Source organism: Mirounga leonina, unplaced genomic scaffold (assembly GCF_011800145.1).
Source record: "Mirounga leonina isolate KUSES-001 unplaced genomic scaffold, KU_Mleo_1.0 Mir_91, whole genome shotgun sequence".
NCBI classification, from domain to species: Eukaryota; Metazoa; Chordata; class Mammalia; order Carnivora; family Phocidae; genus Mirounga; species Mirounga leonina.
The window spans coordinates 19,911,699-19,929,601 of NW_023270839.1; the positions used below are offsets into that span (position 1 = coordinate 19,911,699).

General features: G+C 39.1%; 1 protein-coding gene across 2 annotated transcripts in view; it reads right to left on the reverse strand.

The window, feature by feature from the left end:
- UBR1 (ubiquitin protein ligase E3 component n-recognin 1) overlaps positions 1 to 12,033 on the reverse strand; it is a 149,906-nt gene extending 137,873 nt beyond the window's left edge. The window contains exon 1 of one of the 2 annotated variants that reach the window (XM_034994128.1): positions 11,833 to 12,033. In XM_034994128.1, coding sequence (XP_034850019.1) covers positions 11,833 to 11,913 — 81 coding nt within the window. In that variant the 5' untranslated portion in view covers positions 11,914 to 12,033. The remainder of the gene's footprint in view (positions 1 to 11,832) is intronic. The other variant, XM_034994129.1, reaches the window with a different exon arrangement.
- Between the last annotated feature and the right edge of the window lie 5,870 nt (positions 12,034 to 17,903).

Genomic DNA, 17,903 nt, shown 5'->3' on the forward strand with positions numbered 1-17,903 from the left:
TAGAGACCTGAGGCAACAAAGGAGAAATAACTAAATGTAATGTGAGATACTAGATAGGATCCTGGAACAGAAAAATATTTAATGTCAATGGGAAAACTATTATAATTCAAATAAGGTCTATAGTTTAGTTACTATCAATATTAATTTCCTGTCCCTGATAATTATATTATGGTTATGTAAGATGCTAACATTAGGGAATGCAGGTGTGAAGGATATAAGAGAACTGTTTCTGCTATTTTCACAACTTTTCTGTAAGTCTAAAATGAGTTCAAAATAAAAAGAAAAAAGAACCAAACTGAAGATGATTATTTACTAATATAGAAAGCCATTAATAATACACAGTTTGGTAAAGCAGGTTACGAAGCAGTATGTATAAAATCTCACTGTGGCTAAATATTTTATATGAGGGGAAAAAATCAGGAGGAATATACACCAAAATGTTAACAGCAGTAGGTAGTGAGAGTTTGGCATATTTTCACAGAATGTGTACATTTGCTTACCTAATATGAATAATACTTACTGATATTTTCCACATTTGGGGGAATTTTTTAATTGTAAAATTAAAAATATTTTACTAAAACCTTAAAAAAAAACATCTATACCTTCCAGTATTCTAACTCCCAACTTTTCTAGGGTACGCACAGACCAACAACTTGTTTCCTCCACAAATCCAGCAACAACTGTAACTATGAAATAAAGAATACCTAATGTTCTATGGTATACCTAAGGTTCTTTTCTCCAAACAGCACTAAATAAAAAAAAAAAATCCCATATGTTTACTGCTATACACCAAATAAAAAATTTTTCTCTGTTATCTAATTATGGAAGGCACAGAATTAGTTCCTTTCAAGTTTTTGAAGAATACTTTGAAGAACATGAGAAATTTGACAGTCACCAAAACCTAAGGGATCTTCTGGTTCAAGTCTCGCATCTTATAGATGAAAAACATGAGTCACAGAGAGAAGTAAATTGTCTTTTCCAAGACTGAATAACCAATTGGTATCAGAGTCAGGAATAGAAGTTAGATATCCTAACTCCTAGAGTTCAGTGCTCATTGTACTCAACCAAATGTAAGTACACAGTACTTTTAAATTTATTTATTCTTTTTTTTTTTTTTAAGATTTTATTTTTTGACAGAGAGAGACACAGCAAGAGAGGGAACACAAGCAGGGGGAGTGGGAGAGGGAGAAGCAGGCTCCCGGCCGAGCAGGGAGCCCGATGTAGGGCTCCATCCCAGCACCCTGGGCTCATGACCTGAGCCGAAGGCAGACGCTTAACGACTGAGCCACCCAGGCGCCCCAATTTCATCTTTTTAAATTTTATTTTATTATGTTATGTTAGTCATCATACATTACATCATTAGTTTTTGATGTAGTGTTCCATGATTCATTGTTTTCGTATAACACCCAGTACTCCATTCAATACATGCCCTCCTTAATACCCATCACCGGCTAACCCATCCCCCCACCCCCCTCCCCTCTAAAACCCTCAGTTTGTTTCTCAGAGTCCATAGTCTCTCATGGTTTGTCTCCCCCTCCGATTTCCCCCCCTTCATTTTTCCCTTCCTACTATCTTCTTTTTTTTAACTAATCAATTTCATTTCAATCGTAAAACAAAACAAGAAACATAGTTTTGTCTTCTTTTTATTTCTTTCCTCCAAATGAAGACTCTTCACTAACATCTGCCTAACATTCCTGTGTACTACTAAATATTCTTAAATTGTATCTCTGTCATTACATGTCTTGGTGTGAACTAATATTTTATTCTTATTTTTTTAAAAGATTTTATTTATTTATTTGATAGAGAGAGAGACAGCGAGAGAGGGAACACAAGCAGGGGGAGTAGGGGAGGGAGAAGCAGGCTTCCCACTGAGCAGGGAGCCCCATGGGGGGCTCGATCCCAGGACCCCGGGATCATGACCTGAGCCAAAGGCAGACGCTTAACAACTGAGACACCCAAGCACCCCTTACTCTTATTTTTTTAAAGATTTTATTTATTTATTTGTCAGAGAGAGAGAGCACAAGCAGGGGGAGTGGCAGGCAGAGGGAGAAGCAGGCTCCCCACTGAGCAAGGAGCCCAATGTGGGACTCGATCCCAGAACCCCGGGATCATGACCTGAGCAGATGCTTAACCAACTGAGTCACCCAGGCGTCCCTGTGTGAACTAATATTTTAAAATGTTATCTTTATACTGTTGGTTGATTTGGGCAGAATGTCTGGGTATTGATGCCTTAAATGCTCTCTCCAGTGATCTTACCACTAGCTCTCCATCCTTCCATCCCCGCTGGGAGTTATTCCTTAAGGTCCATCAAACTCAAGGCACTCCTCTCTGACTACTACACTGATCAGCCTAAGAAAATTTCTCTCCCCTGTAACTCCAATACAGCACTTACTGAAGGAGGTACTCATTCAGTACCAATACCTCTGTCAGATAACATTAATTATCTTTATATGTGTACACCTAGCCTCTTCACCCAGACTATAAATTCCCTGAAGGGAGGACCACTGCCTTCCAAATCCCTGTATCACCACAGGCCCACCACAAATACTTAACAAAAGTTCTCTTGGGGCACCTTGGTGGCTCAATTGGTTAAGTGTCTGACTCTTGATTTCGGCTCAGGTCATAATCTCAGGGTTGTGGGATTAAGCCCCACATCAGTCTCTGTGCTCCTCTGTGTGAGGAGTCTGCTTGAGATTCTCTCCCTCTCCCTCTGCCCCTCGCCTCCCCAATCGCATGCTCTCTCTAAATAAATAAATAAATAAATAAATAAATAAATAAATAAAATCTTTGAAGAAAAAAAGTTCTCAGTCATTGCTGAATGTTATGGATTTCTTGCTAGAGAGAACAAAGCAAATATTGACATTAAGCCTTCTAAAACTATAAAATTCTTATAGGATATAAAGTATAATTTCACTCTGTCATGAAGACTTTTTCCTAGATGACTGCCACATCTATGAAAAATCTTTTTCAACTAAGATTTTAATTTTGTTTCCAGATAAGAAAAACTACACAGCATGTATTTTACTGGGTGACATGTTCAGGAATTATTGGTGCCTGGAGTAGGCTTGATTTTCTTATTTTTTGTTTGGTTGTTTTAATATTTTTACCCACTTCAGATAAGAATAAAATTAAGAATTTTTTTTTTATTTTTTATTATGTTATGTTAATCACCATACATCATTAGTTTTGTTTTTTGTTTTTGTTTTTTTTAAGATTTTATTTATTTATTTGAGAGAGAGAGAATGAGAGACAGAGAGCACGAGAGGGAAGAGGGTCAGAGGGAGAAGGAGACTCCCTGCCAAGCAGGGAGCCCAACGCGGGACTCGATCCTGGGACTCCAGGATCATGACCTGAGCCGAAGGCAGTCGCTTAACCAACTGAGCCACCCAGGCACCCTACATCATTAGTTTTTGATGTAGTGTTCCATGATTCATTGTTTGTGCATAACACCCAGGGCTCCATGCAGTACGTGCCCTCTTTAATACCCATCACCGGGCTAACCCATCCCCCCACCCCCCTCCCCTCTAGAACTCTCAGTTTGTTTCTCAGAGTCCATAGTCTCTCATGGTTCATCTCCCCCTCCAATTTCCCCCACTTCATTTTTCCCTTCCTGCTATCTTCTTCTTCTTCTTTTTTTTTTTTAAACATATAATGTATTATTTGTTTCAGAGGTACAGGTCTGTGATTCAACAGTCTTAAACAATTCATAGCGCTTACCATAGCACATACCCTCCCCAATGTCTATCACAAAATTAAGAACTTTTAATTTCAATGTCCAGGAGGAAAAAAAAATTTTTTTTCGACATTTGGAGTTCAGAGAAGGTTTTCTTAATTGACTGTTCTGTAAAAACAAGTTCTCACAACATTTAAATTCCCAAACATTCCAAACATTTTCTTCATCCCCATGGAGATTAAGATATGTTCTCAATTCTGACCCAGGGACTTGGATGCCTGTTTGGGAACACCATTCTGAAAAAGGAACGTACTTTTAGAACGTTCTTTTTGTTCAAACCACAACTTACACTTCCTTAGACAACTGCTGACATCTACAAGGCTTCAGATTCCCTGAAACTCTTTTTCCAACTCTTCTGTTTTCAAGTAGTAACAAAATCTAGAGGCTCTAGGATCGTTCATAGCAAGTACTGGATGAGTGTAGTTGGAGTATCTACAGGCATCAAGAAATCTTTTGGTTACACAAAGTTTTCTTGTAATACTATCTGACAGATTCATAAAGTTTCATAAAAACAAGCAAACAATAACAGCAAAACCCCTAGTTCCACTGCATACCCCATGAGGCATCCTATCTATAACATATCTGATAATTGGTTCCCTAAGCCTGTCTGAACACTTTCTTTCAGCCAATGTCCATTCTTACAGCTCATAATTCAGCCAAAATCTACTCTCCTGTAATTTTTATCCTATATTGCCTGAAATAATCCATACAATTTACTCTGTTCTTTCATCGAACAACCTTTCAAATAAGATAACTAATAAGTCTCTCATCGGTCTCTTTATTCTGGAGCTACACTGGAACACAGAAACTAAAGAAATCTGTCCATCCCTAGAAATGACATTTGGCCATCCCTAATCCCATGGTATTCAGACTACTCTCTACGTTGATTACTCTTTTATGGAACATGCACAATGTGCCTCTGTATAGAGCAGTGGGACTGTTTCTTACCTTCCTTATCCAGGGTACTTAACTGCTCAAAAAGGTCACATTCTTTTTTTTTTTTTTTTTTGGCAGCCACATCATATTATGACTTAGGTTTGCAGACAACTAAAACCCTTAGGTCAATCACATATAAGAGACCTGGTCCTATATACAAATACTAGCCCGAGGTATAAGACTGTACTTTCACCACAATTAAATTTCACTTTGTTAGTTTTGATGCAATATTCAGACTAAGGACACTTTTTGTATATGTGTCCTATAACGTATTTCTTATCCCTGCCAGCTTTGTGTTGTTCGTAAATATGATAAGTAAGTATACTATGTCTTCATGGCATTGATAAAATAAGCCAGGGTCAAATATAGAGTCATGTGACAAATAAGTCCCCTCTTTTCTTTTAAGATAATACATAAGCATACTGTCAGAATTTATAGTTTTAAAAGCATTCTGTTCCTCCTAAGTCATTCTCTTCCTTTTTCTTCTCTGATCATAGGTTCATGCTCCAATTTCTAAGCTCTCCTTGAAATCTTTGGAACAATGAAATCTGCTTTCCTAAAGTGTGGAGTACATATCCCATATCCTCTTTCTACTGTATTGAATATATATTTGCAAATGGACTAAAATCCTTTCTTAGACTACAAAGTAGAGTGTGTGTGTATATAAAAATAAATGGATAGGGCGCCTGGGTGGCTCAGTTGGTTAAGCGACTGCCTTTGGCTCAGGTCATGATCCTGGAGTCCCAGGATCGAGTCCCGCATCGGGCTCCCTGCTCGGCAGGGAGTCTGCTTCTCCCTCTCCCACTCCCCGTTTGTGTTCCCTCTCTCACTGTGTCTTTCTCTGTCAAATAAATAAATAAAAAATCTTTAAAAAAAATAAATGGATAAATTAAAAGATTTTTCTTCCTGTTCTCAAGTCATTCTAGCTTACCCATAAATACCAAACGTTCAAAGGCATTTTTAAAAGTAGTCCATAAAGACACAGTTAAGTGGTTAAGCCCCACTCCTCCAAACAAGTCAAATAGACTTTGTTCTGAAGAATGGCATTAAGTAAACTATTAGAAGGAGAATTATTATATTCAAGTGATTAACAGTAGACTCCATCCTGGACAGGGCCTATATCATTCCCGGATAGTAAGTAGGCACTTAGGGAAGCACAATAACTCTTCTAGAGTCATTCAGTAACATTTATTTAGTACAGCATATTTCCATAAGCACTTAGTGTATTATAGGGTGCAACTTAACATTTAAAAAAAAAAAAAAGGCTGTACCAAATGCTTTAAAAAAAACCAAATTCATCAAATAACAATTGTTTCTTCAATAGGAGGCATGTTAATTCAGAATACCTTAAAAGAACATATAGGAGTTCACAGTAGATTACCTGGGACTAAAGAAGTCTTAATATTTTGTCTTAAGTCACCTGAGGCAATGAGTTAAAAGCTTAAAGAAACTTTCACAGAGCACAGTGTATGATTAGCACCTGTAGAGAAATGGGTAAAATGATGTCAAGGGAAATCTGAAATAACCCTCAAGGCCAGCACACGTGAAGAGAATAGGTCAGGACACTGTATTGGTTCATCCTGTATCAGTGATTTATACACATATCTACCCAGTCTCTCCATGCATTATTGAGGACAAAAACCTCTTTATTTGCAGGACAGAGTCTGTTATTAAACATAAGCAGTCCATCTTCAGCACCAGCTTATCCACACTAAATTACTATTCTTCCCTAGACTATTACAGGTAGTGGGACTGAATCTATCACTCTAATCTGCAGTTTTACACCTCAACTTCATATTTGGGTCTACAGAGTCTGATACTGAAAATCAGAATTTTCTTTAGCTGTCCACAACCAAAATTAGGAGATGATGATGAAAAAACAACAGGCAGTAGGCCCTGCTATGATCTGGTGACAAAGCACTTCAGTCAGGGCTCAAGAGACCTTGGTTTTCATCCTAGTTTTCTCATTGTAAGTGTGTCCTTACTATAGAAAGCTGTGCAGGCACCTGGGTGGCTCAGTCATTAAGTGTCTGCCTTCGGCTCAGGTCATGGTCCCAGGGTCCTGGGATCAAGTCCTACATCGGGCTCCCTGCTAGGCAGAAAGCCTACTTCTCCCTCTCCCACTCCCCCTGCTTGTGTTCCCTCTCCCGCTGTGTCTGTCAAATAAATAAAATCTTGAGAGGAAAAAAAAAAAAAGCTGTGCTCTGGCCTAAAATGATATAGATTTCAATTTCTAAGAAATATCACCACCACTGAAAACAACATATAACTTCTTCTTCCTTCTCCTATATCTTAGTATTTTACTTTTTTCTTTAAGTTTTTGTTTTTTTTTTAAAGTAATCTGTATATGCAACGTGGAGCGCAAACTCACAACCCTGAGATCAAGAGTCACATGCCCCATTGACTAAGCCAGCCAGGTGCCCCATCTCAGTATTTTAAGGTCAACTATCAAAACAAATTTTTATCTTTTAAAGATCCACTACATATATGAGATTGTAGATAAATTTTTTCTTGATTTTCATAATGATTATTGCACAAACATAACAACATTAAACTTAAAAAAAAAAACCTAAAATCCCCCCATTTGGAGACAGTATAACATTGGGAGTAATGGGAATGTTCTGTACCCCCAATTTAGTAATAGTTACATAGGTGTATACATTTATCAAAACTCATCAATCAAAACACTTAAAATGGAAGCATTTTATTGTACTTAAAATATAACGCGATAATGTTAATTTTTTTAAATTCCTCTTTCAATTTTAAACCTTTTAGCCTAATCGCCTCAACTCCTATTACCTCCACCTCCACTCCACCTCAGTTATTGTCTTCTCATTCATTCATTCGTGCATGCATTCAACAAAAATTTTGAAGCAATGTGTTAGGTACTGGAGATACAGGCGTGAACAAGAAACAGCTTATGCTCTCAAGGAGTTTCTTGTCTAGAAGGAAAGACAGGCAGCAAATAGGCAATGCTCAGGACAGCCTGAGACATGCTGCATACAACAGGAGTATGAAAAGGGTGCTCTAGGAATGCACAGAGGCTCATCTAACCTGGCTCTACCATTACAAAACCTGAATGTGCCTCCATGTTCTCAAACTCCAAAACCCCTTACTGACCATAATGTTCAGGTCTTCCGTTTATGTCAACATCATAACTTTTAATAACTCAAATCCCATCAATTCCCCACCGAATTCCTGTTTTGGCTTTTCCTACACCCCCCACCTTCACCTGGACCCCAGTGTTAGGTACTATCCTAATATGCTCCTTCATTTCTCTTCCCATCCTTCCTCCACAACTCCCTCCCCCAACCACTACCAATCTTGTTAAAATAAATCACTAATGTTGATTCTCAGTTATTCATTAAGAGTATGTAAATGTCTGCTATTTCAAACGCATACTGGGACATATCAGTGGACAAGTCAGACATTATCCTTGTCTTCACGGAGCTTGCATTCTGGTGGGAGAGACAGATATTTAAATAATAAAGACAACAAAGTAATTACAGATTGTAATAAGTGCAGTAAAGGAAATAAACAGGGTGCTTACACACAGAAGGATAAGAAGAACCCATCTTTTAGACTGGGTAAGTATCAAGAAAAAGCAGAGGAAAAACACTCTTGGAAAAAAGAACAGCAAGCAAAGGCACAGGCCCTAGAGCAAGATAGATCTTGTGCTTGTTTTAGAAACTAACAGGCCAGTGCAGCTAACACTAAATGAGGAGAAATAACAGGAAAATGAGGGGGAGATGTAGGAGCCAGATCATGCAGGATCTTGAAAGACTTGTAATGAGTTTATATTTTATTCCAAGTAAAATGGGAAGCCACTGAAGGATTTAGGCAGGAGGCTGACATGATCTGAATTAGTCTTAAAAAGATTACTCTGGTGATCTGTGGAAAATAAACTGGAAGAGGGCAGAAATGGAAGCAAAGAGAACCAGTTAAGAGGCCACTCCAGTTGCCTAGGCAACAGATGGTGGCTAGGACTAGAGAGGTGGAGTGGAGACAGAGAGAGTTGTTTGTGTTCGAGAGCTATTATAGAAGTGCCATGAGACAGGGATAACAAAATTCTTGATCAGCCTCCCTTCTTTCCCCTCTCCAAACCTGGTCCTTTCTCTCAGAATATGACCAACCATGGCCATGAATGCTTAAGCCAAAAACTGAAGATCCAGATGTGATTTGTTTCTTCCCTTTTATCCTCATGCCTAATCCATTAGCAAATCTTTTTGCTTCTACCAAACCTCCAAAATCTCTCTCAAATCTATCCACTTCTCTTTATCTCCGTGATGTCTCTCTAGTACAAACCACCATCAGCTAAGGCTTAGGTTATAGCAGTAGCTTCCTAATTGCTCCCCCTGTTTGAAACACTTATCAGACATCCAAGTAGCTATGTCAAGTAGGCAAGTAGTTGAATTTGTGAATCTGGAGTTCAGAGGTGAGATGACCTAGAGATATGAATTTGGGAACTGAATGCATACCAATGGTACTTAAAGCCAAAGAACTGGATGAAATCACATAGGCAGAGGGTGTAGACAGGAAAAAGCAAAGACCTTAGTACCAAGCCAGGAGATACCTTCTGAGATTGACTTAGGAAAGAAAATCCAGTCAAAGTAGACAGAAGGCAGAAGTTTTGTCAAACCACCCCATATACTCTCTGAATTCCCAGTTTTTCTCAGTCCTTATCTTCTGAACCCAATAAACCACCCTCTTCTAGAAACTAGACCCTATGGCACCGTACTACTCTCACCTCCTACTTGCTTGGCTGCTCCCTTTCTAGGTCCTTCTCTGGTTCTTCCTCCATCTTCTATCCCTGAAATTCAATCATTCCTGTCCCTAGTCCTCTCCCTCTCTTCTTTCCCTCTCTCCCTGTGTGTCTGAACCTGTGTGTATGTGCTGATGCGTGTGTGCACACACACATACACACACACACACTCTTCTCCTCAAAGATCTTCATTTCCACAATCTCAACTGTCAACTCTATTGAGAATTTCCAAATGTCTAGTTAAGTCTTACTCAAAGTGTGGCTCACAGACCAGGACTTCAGAATCAGCTGGGCATGCTTGTGAAAATTCCCCACCCCAGACCTACAAAATCAACGCCTCTAATGATTCTTAAGCAATGACTTTTATAAATATCCAATAATTCATATCTGTTATTTCACCTTAATTGCATGTTAGGTGATATTAGGAATTGGAGAGCCTTCATGCTTTTGATAGCAGTATGACAAAGAAATGACCTGGGGTTTAAGAAGAAAGTTTGATTTAAGGATAACAAAGTATAACCAAGGACAAGGCTCTAATGGAGTTGGTGAGATTTCTAAAATCTTGTAACTGTCCTATATTTATTATTTTTGTTTTCCCTACCTCCCAATAGTGATTTAAAATACAAATCATTCAAATGTTAAAGAGTCTCTGAGCTTATTTTATTTAACAGCAAATAAGTAGTAAACTGGAAAGCCAGTATCTTACTCCACTGTCAGAATAAAATTGAAGACAGTAGCTTTAAAAAGAAAAGGAAAGTAAAGAGATATCTGGAATCCTTAAGTAAATAGAACGATCCAAGCCAAAAAAATGATCATGAGGCCTGTCACAGTTCTTCATCCACTTACATCACCCTATCTTGTATTAAAGTTCTTTGAGCACTTGTCTTATCTGTGTCACTAAACTGTGAGTTCCCTCAGGCGATTACACTTCTCTTGACATCTACCCATTACTTTGCAAAACCTACAGCCTTGCCCCAAGAAATCCAATATTTCTTGAATTAATGAGTTTGCAACCTAATTCTACCTTGATTTCTGTACCATTATCTCCAATTAAAAATAAGTGGAGTCTAGACTGATGAGGTTTTACTGTACCACCTGGAAGGAATTAATATATCAAAGCTTTAAATAAACACTAGCCATCTTTGGCAATACAAAATTACAATTTAACACTTCTATCCACACAATTTCTGTACTGCTTCTAAGATGTAGAAAGCACAAGCTACCATTAAGATGTTTCAGGGGTTCTCAATTTTCCCTACCTTCTCATTTCAAAGAGATGCTTCCTCCTTCAATACTGGCAGTGAAGTGAGGTTGCTACTATTTGAGATAGAAGATGGTTGCACGCACTGCTATAGTTGGCCAAATCCTTATTCCAATTTCCTCCCTACCTGGTTTCTATCTCCCAGCCAGTCTCCCCAGTCCCTGGGGTGGATTCTTAATTCTGGAGCTCACTTTATTCTCTCATAAAACAATGCTGAAGTGTTTGCATGATTAAAATAGTCCCAAAATGCTTTTATTAAAACTACAAACCAAAAAACTTCAGAAAGGTGTATATCCCACATTTTTCTATATGCAGCAATAAAGACAAAGTGATAAGACTTAATATCATGCAGAAATCAATATTTGACTATTTCCTGTATATCTCCCCACTAGATGTCCAGAGACATCCAGAACATTCCCCAATATTGCCCCCTAGCTCTTATCCTCCTCATCTGCTTTCTCCCTGTGGCCAGACTATAGACTCAAATTTGCTCACTGTCTCTGCCTTCCCATTCTTTCAAAATACAAGGGCAGAGTATAGATTGCGATATTAATTAATGGTACTGCTCTGATTCGAAATGTCTGGAAGTTTCTTCACCCTTAATAAGGAGCGACAAACGACGGGTTTCTCCATTGAGGGGTTAGGCTTGGGGTTCTCAAGACACTAGAATGAGGGACTACAATTCCTACACCCGATATCTTGACGAGTTGACAGTGGCAGTATTCCCTGCCATTATCAGGCCCCACCCAGCCAGCTATACAATATAACATTAGGTGCAGCGTCCCGGATTCCTGTCATCAAGAGGGGTTGGCACTGCGTCTATCGAAAAATGGCTTTTCCTCTAATCCCGCCTCAGCCCCCACACCAGACCATCTAATAACATCACCAGTTCTTTCTACTTAAGGATAGAGACATGCTTGAACTCGTCACGACTAATAAATGACAAAGGCATTATATTCCGTAGACTTGGTCGGCAGGAATGTGGGTAATGACTAACTTTTATTCGATGGCTTCCTTCCAGACCGATCCATACGACTCCCCCTCCCCAGAGCCGCGAAAGGGGGTGAAGCCCGACATCCTCCAGAGCGCGGTAGGGAAGGACTTGGGGGGGACAAAAGGAACTTGCCTACAAGGACTTACAGATGCCAGGAGCTGAGGGGTCTGGGGCAACTCGGTACTGACTTCCATCCTCTCCGCACCCCCGGCCTCCTCGTCCGCCATCTTGAGGGAAACTGACACCCGCAGTTCCAGACCCCCGGCCGGAGACGAGCGGAAACCTGTGGCCGGTCCAAGAAACGAGGGGCGACACTTTTACGACGGCCCCTGAAGTCGGGTTTGACGCAGAATCGAGGAGCGGCTTCCGGTCCGCTTCCCGGAAGCAAGCGTCACGGCAGGTGTGGCTGGAGGTTTTTCTTCCCCTAATTTTTTAGTTGTAGTCCCCAGTGCCTGAATGGTTGTGCATCTGGTTTCGCTGCTGCGAACTGTTGCATCTGCGAGGTAAAAAATACCTTCAGCGTCCATTTTGAAAGGAGGAAGACTGTCAGGGGCTGAGTACCTATTCTGCGTCTCGTTCAGGCCAGGTTTTGGTCTGGGGGTGTTTGTCGCCCTACGTACCCGCAGTGGTTCCCCAGAACCCACAGAATGAAAAAATACTCAAAGCTATTCCATGTTTAGGAATGTAGCCCTTGGACACTTGCACATGCGCACAAGAAAGCTCGGGCCCCGGCCGCTTTGAGGAGATCTGGTGAATATTAAAATTGAAACCTTGTAGTCATGCATCGGTCGAGGGAAGACAAAATAAACATGGTCGTGCTCATTATGGAACACCATGCGTTGGTGTCGAAAAGAACAAGGTAGACCTCCGTGGAAAGATAAAGATGAATTAAGTGTGTGCGGGGGGGTGGGGGCCCAAGTTGCCGCAAACTATGTATTTCCGCTTATATGCGTTAAAATGCGAAGGAAGAAGCCTGAAAGGGAAAAGAACAAGCTAATAGCTCTCAGGATAGGAGGAAGTTGGTCTAGAGCTACTTTAGATTTATCTATATTGTTTTACGTGTTAAGTTGTTTACAAACCAGTAATTTAATAGTATGTTTTTAACAAAGGGAAAAATAACGAGAAATCTAACACGCTTGAGGAATTAAAGGTTAACTATTTGGGAAAAGATTAAGTCATATCTTTACCTAAAAGTATACATATCAAAATAATTCTTAATGAATTGAAGAGTTACCTACTAAAAAGAAGAAAAAGTAAATATTTGTATAATATTGGGATGGAGGAGCCTTTTTTAAATTTGTTTAAGTTTTTGGAGGAGGCTTTTTAAAGCATGACACCAAAGGCAGAAAATATAAAAAGACTGATAGGTAATTTGTTTTAAAGATGTTATTTATTTGACAGAGAGTGAGCACAAGTAGGCAGAGTGGCAGGCAGAGGGAGAGGGAGAAGTAGGCTCTACGCTGAGCAGGGACCCAGATGTGGGGCTCGATCGCAAGACCCCAGGATCATGACTTGAGCCGAAGGCAGCCGCTTAACCGACTGAGCCACCCAGGCTCCCCAAGACTGATAGGTAATTTAATCAAAATTTAAAACATACAAAAATGAACTATACAAAGTTAAAAAGTAAACAAAAATTGGGAAGAAATGACTGCAACATTCGTGACAGACCAACGGATAAAATCCCAAAGACGACTATATCAATAGAAAAATGGACAAAATACATAAATATGCAACTCAATAATTTTTATAAACATATGAAAAAAACCTAACTAATAAGCAAATAAATGCAAATTAAAATTAGGTTCCATTTCTTGCTTGTAAATTTGGTCAGTTTTTGTTTTTCCTTAAAAATAACCACCATCGGGGCGCTTGGGTGGCTCAGTTGTTAAGCGCCTGCCTTCTGCTCAGGCCATGATCCCAGGGTCCTGGGATCCAGCCCCGCATCGGGCTCTCTGCACAGTGAGAAGCCTGCTTCTCCCACTCCCACTCCCACTCCCCCTGCTTGTGTTCCCTCTCTCTATGTCAAATAAATAAAATCTTTAAAAATAATAATAATAATAACCACCATCAGGGGGCCTGGGTGGCTCAGAGGGTTGAGAGTCTGCCTTTGGCTCAGGTCATGATCCAGGGGTCCTCAGATGGAGCCCCGCTGGCTTCTCCCTCTGACCCTTCCCTCCCTCGTGCACGATCTCTCTCTCAAATAAATAAATAAAATCTTTAAAAAATATATAACCACCATGTTGGTAAGCGGGAAGGATACTCATATAAAATACACGTGTACATTAGTAAAACTATAGGAAGGCAATATTCAGAAGCCATTTTTTCTTAAATGCTTTTCGTTGGCCCATTTATTCCATTTTTAAGGCTGTATTCTAAAGATATAATTCAGGATGCAAATGAAGTTTAAACTATGTCATTACTGGTAATGGAGATAAATTAGAAATGACTCAAATGCCCTCAATAAAGGACATTGGCTAAATAAACTGTGGTCACTCATATAATGTAATTTTCTACAGCCACTAAATATGTTGTAGAACGTTGATTCTCAAAGAGTGGTCCACAGACTGAGAGTTCCCCAAATTTAGGAAGTTTGTGAGGTGAAAACTTTTGTGGTAATAAAAAAGTTATGTGCTTTTTTTTTTTTTTTTAACCATGTGGTATTTGTACTAACTGAAGCAGAAGCAATGATGGGTGAAACTGCTGGCCCCTTAGCACAAAATAAAAGCAGGGGCACTAAATTCAACAAGTCACCAAAGCGATCCAGAAGTCATTTCTTGACCACCATGCTCTTGCAGTTAAAAGAAAAAAAAAGAATTTAAAGCATGTTTCCCAATGTCCTTGATGAAGCAGTAAAAATATTATTAAATCTTAACCTGAGTCTTTTAAATATTCTGTATGTGATGGGGCACCTGGGTGGCTCAGTTGATTAAGTGGCCGCCTTCGTCTCAGGTCATGATCCCAGGGTCCTGGGATCGAGCCCCGTGTCGGGCTCCCTGCTCAGCAGAGAGCCTGCTTCTCCCTCTCCCTCTGCCTGCTGCTCTGCCTACTTGTGTTCTCTCTCTCTCTCCCTGGCTAATAAATAACTAAAATCTTGGAGAAAAAAAAAAAGCAACAACTGTTGTGCCTCCGGCTTCCTGGTCCATGGCAGTTCCTTGGGTTTCTGCTTTTCTTCTAAGCCTGTCCCTAGCTTCTTGCAGAATCTTTGAGTCTCTGATAACCTTTCAATAGATGTGCTTTTTTTCTTAAGATAGTTAAAGGTGGTTTTTATTATCTGAAGCTGTTAGGTTCCTACCTATTAAATTATTATTAATAACCTATAATGCTGCCTTATGTTACAGTTTTTCATGGCCTAATTTAATTCCTTCTCTAATTTGTTAGTTCCTTGAGTGCAGGAGCCAAGACACAAACTTAGAAATGTCAGCTACTATGTTAAAGACTTTAGATGCATTTTAAAGTATAATTCTGAAAACAGTCCTATGATGTCGTTCCTATTATCGCTATTGCACAGACAAGGAAATTATAGATTAAACAAGTGAGATTGTTCAGATCCACAATTACTAAGTGACAAAACCTGGATTCAAGACCTGTCTATCTGGCTTCAAAATGTGTGTCTTTAACCATTTCACTATCCTACCTCTAATAAAAAAATTTTTTTGAGTCGCTTTTACCACTTTATGTGTTGTAATATAAATGTTTATTGTTAAATAAACAAAAATATCAGGTATCTGGCACACATTTAACATCCTGATATGCTTATATTAGACTTTTTATAGGACATGAACCAGATAAAATAGATATAAACTTATGAATTATCATTGCTCTTTTCTGCTCTAGGCCAAGTTGTGGCTTGACCTACTTTAGAACAGAATTATGAATTTCTTTGATTCTTCTGCAAATACATATTTCTTTTTAAATTAGCATCAGCTCACAATAACTTTTGTGAGTAAGTAAGTTGCAAGGTCATTTTTCAGATGTCATTCTACTGTTTGAAGTGTCATCAACAGCTAATATACATTAATTAGTTTTCTCAAAAAGAATGACACAATTAGGACAGCCATACTCAGAACTATATTTTCCTTAGACTCCTCATTTATGGATTGTGTTGGAGGTTTTTAACCCTGGTTACACATTAGGATCACCTGAGAACTTCTTTAAAATTCCAATACCAGGGGTGCCTGGGTGGCTCAGTTGGTTAAGCGACTGCCTTCGGCTCAGGTCATGATCCTGGAGTCCTGGGATCGAGTCCCTGGATCGAGTCCCGCATCAGGCTCCCTGCTCAGTGGGGAGTCTGCTTCTCCCTCTGACCCTCCCCCCTCTCATGTGCTCTCTCTCTCTTTCTCTCTCTCATTCTCTCTCTCTCAAATAAATAAATAAAATCTTTAAAAAAAATTCCAATACCAGGTCTCTCTAGTGATTCTGATTTAATTAGGAGTAAGACCTGAATATCCATTAAAAAAAAAAAAAATTCTCCCAAGTGTTTTTAATGAGCAGTCAGAGTTGAGAAACCCTCAGTGATTCTATTTTAATAGACTTGTTTTTCTGGGATATTTTCTTATGTGGATGATAGTAGTGCCTACATGATTCCACCTGTCTGGTACAAATCCTTGATATTCCTCATCCAGATTAGCAAAGAGCAATCTTCCCATCTGGTCTCCCTATTTCCACTCTCTTGCTCATATCCATCATTTATTTTCCTGCCAGAATTATTTGTAAATATAAATCTGGTCATGTGACTCTCTTACCTAAATAAATTAGATGACTGCCCTATAGCATAAAACTGAACTCTTAAACATGGCATTCAAAGCCCTTCTCAATCTGGCTTGAAACACTTTTTGCTAGTCTAATCTCCCTTGCCACCCCTCACCTTAAAACTATCCACACCATATTTCACATATATCCCATTCAGTCTCATACTTCTGTAGTTTTGCATAGGTTAGTCCTTTGGCCTAGAATACCCCCCAAAAATAACTTGACAACTTTTACAAAAAGGAAAACATAGTTCTGAGTATGGCTGTCCTAATTGTGTCATTCTGTGGCTTTGAGAAAACTAATTAATGTATATTAGCTGTTGATGACACTTCAAACAGTAAAATGACATCTGAAAAATGACCTTGCAACTTACTTACTCACAAAAGTTATTGTGAGCTGATGCTAATTTAAAAAGAAATATGTATTTGCAGAAGAATCAAAGAAATTCATAATTCTGTTCTAAAGTAGGTCAAGCCACACCTTGGTCTAGATCAGAAAAGAGCAATGATAACAACACCTCTTCCTATAAAGGGATTTCTGCTTATGTGTGTATGTATGTATGTTTTATTTTAAAGATTTTATTTTATTTATTTTTTAAAGATTTTATCTATTTATTTGATAGAGACACAGCGAGAGAGGGAACACAAGCAGGGGGAGTGGGAGAGGGAGAAGCAGGCTTCCCACCAAGCAGGGAGCCCAAATTGGGGTTTGATCCTGGGACCATGACCTGAGCTGAAGGCAGACACTTAATGACTGAGCCACCCAGTCGCCCCTCTGCTTATTTTTTAGAGTTCAGTTTATATATGACTTCCTCTGAGAAGTTTTCTGATTCTCTCATTTTCCAACATGCAAAATTGTTCCCTCTGCAATTTCATTGCACTTTAAATGAAAGAATAAGAGGAAACTGGGATATAATCTTGCTAAAGTTGCAAAAATAACTTGACAACTTTTACAAAAAGAAACCTTCAGTCCAACCTAGATGCTTAAGATATATATAGATATATATTAATTATTCTTTCATTTACATGTATGGCAATTCTTAGCCTTTTATTTGTCTAATTCATTGACTGAGTTACTGCATTATCTCAATTGGGCCTGGCATGTTCTTTGTCAAGAAATATTTCCTTTTTAACATTAGAGACTGTTTTTCATTTTGCATAATCTTTGGTCTGTTGGAAATGTAGCTATTGGAAAGCCCTTGAACATGGTTTTTAAATGGCAGGAACTTGAATATAAAAATTAAGCATGTTCAGAGATAATCCAATGTACCCTCTGCAAATTTGTTTATTTATTTATTTATTTTTTTAAGATTTTATTTATTTATTTCAGAGAGAGAGAATGAGAGAGAGCACATGAGAGGGGGGAGGGGCAGAGGGAGAAGCAGACTCTCTGCCGAGCAGGGAGCCCGATGCGGGACTCGATCCTGGGACTCCAGGATCATGACCTGAGCCGAAGGCAGTCGCTTAAC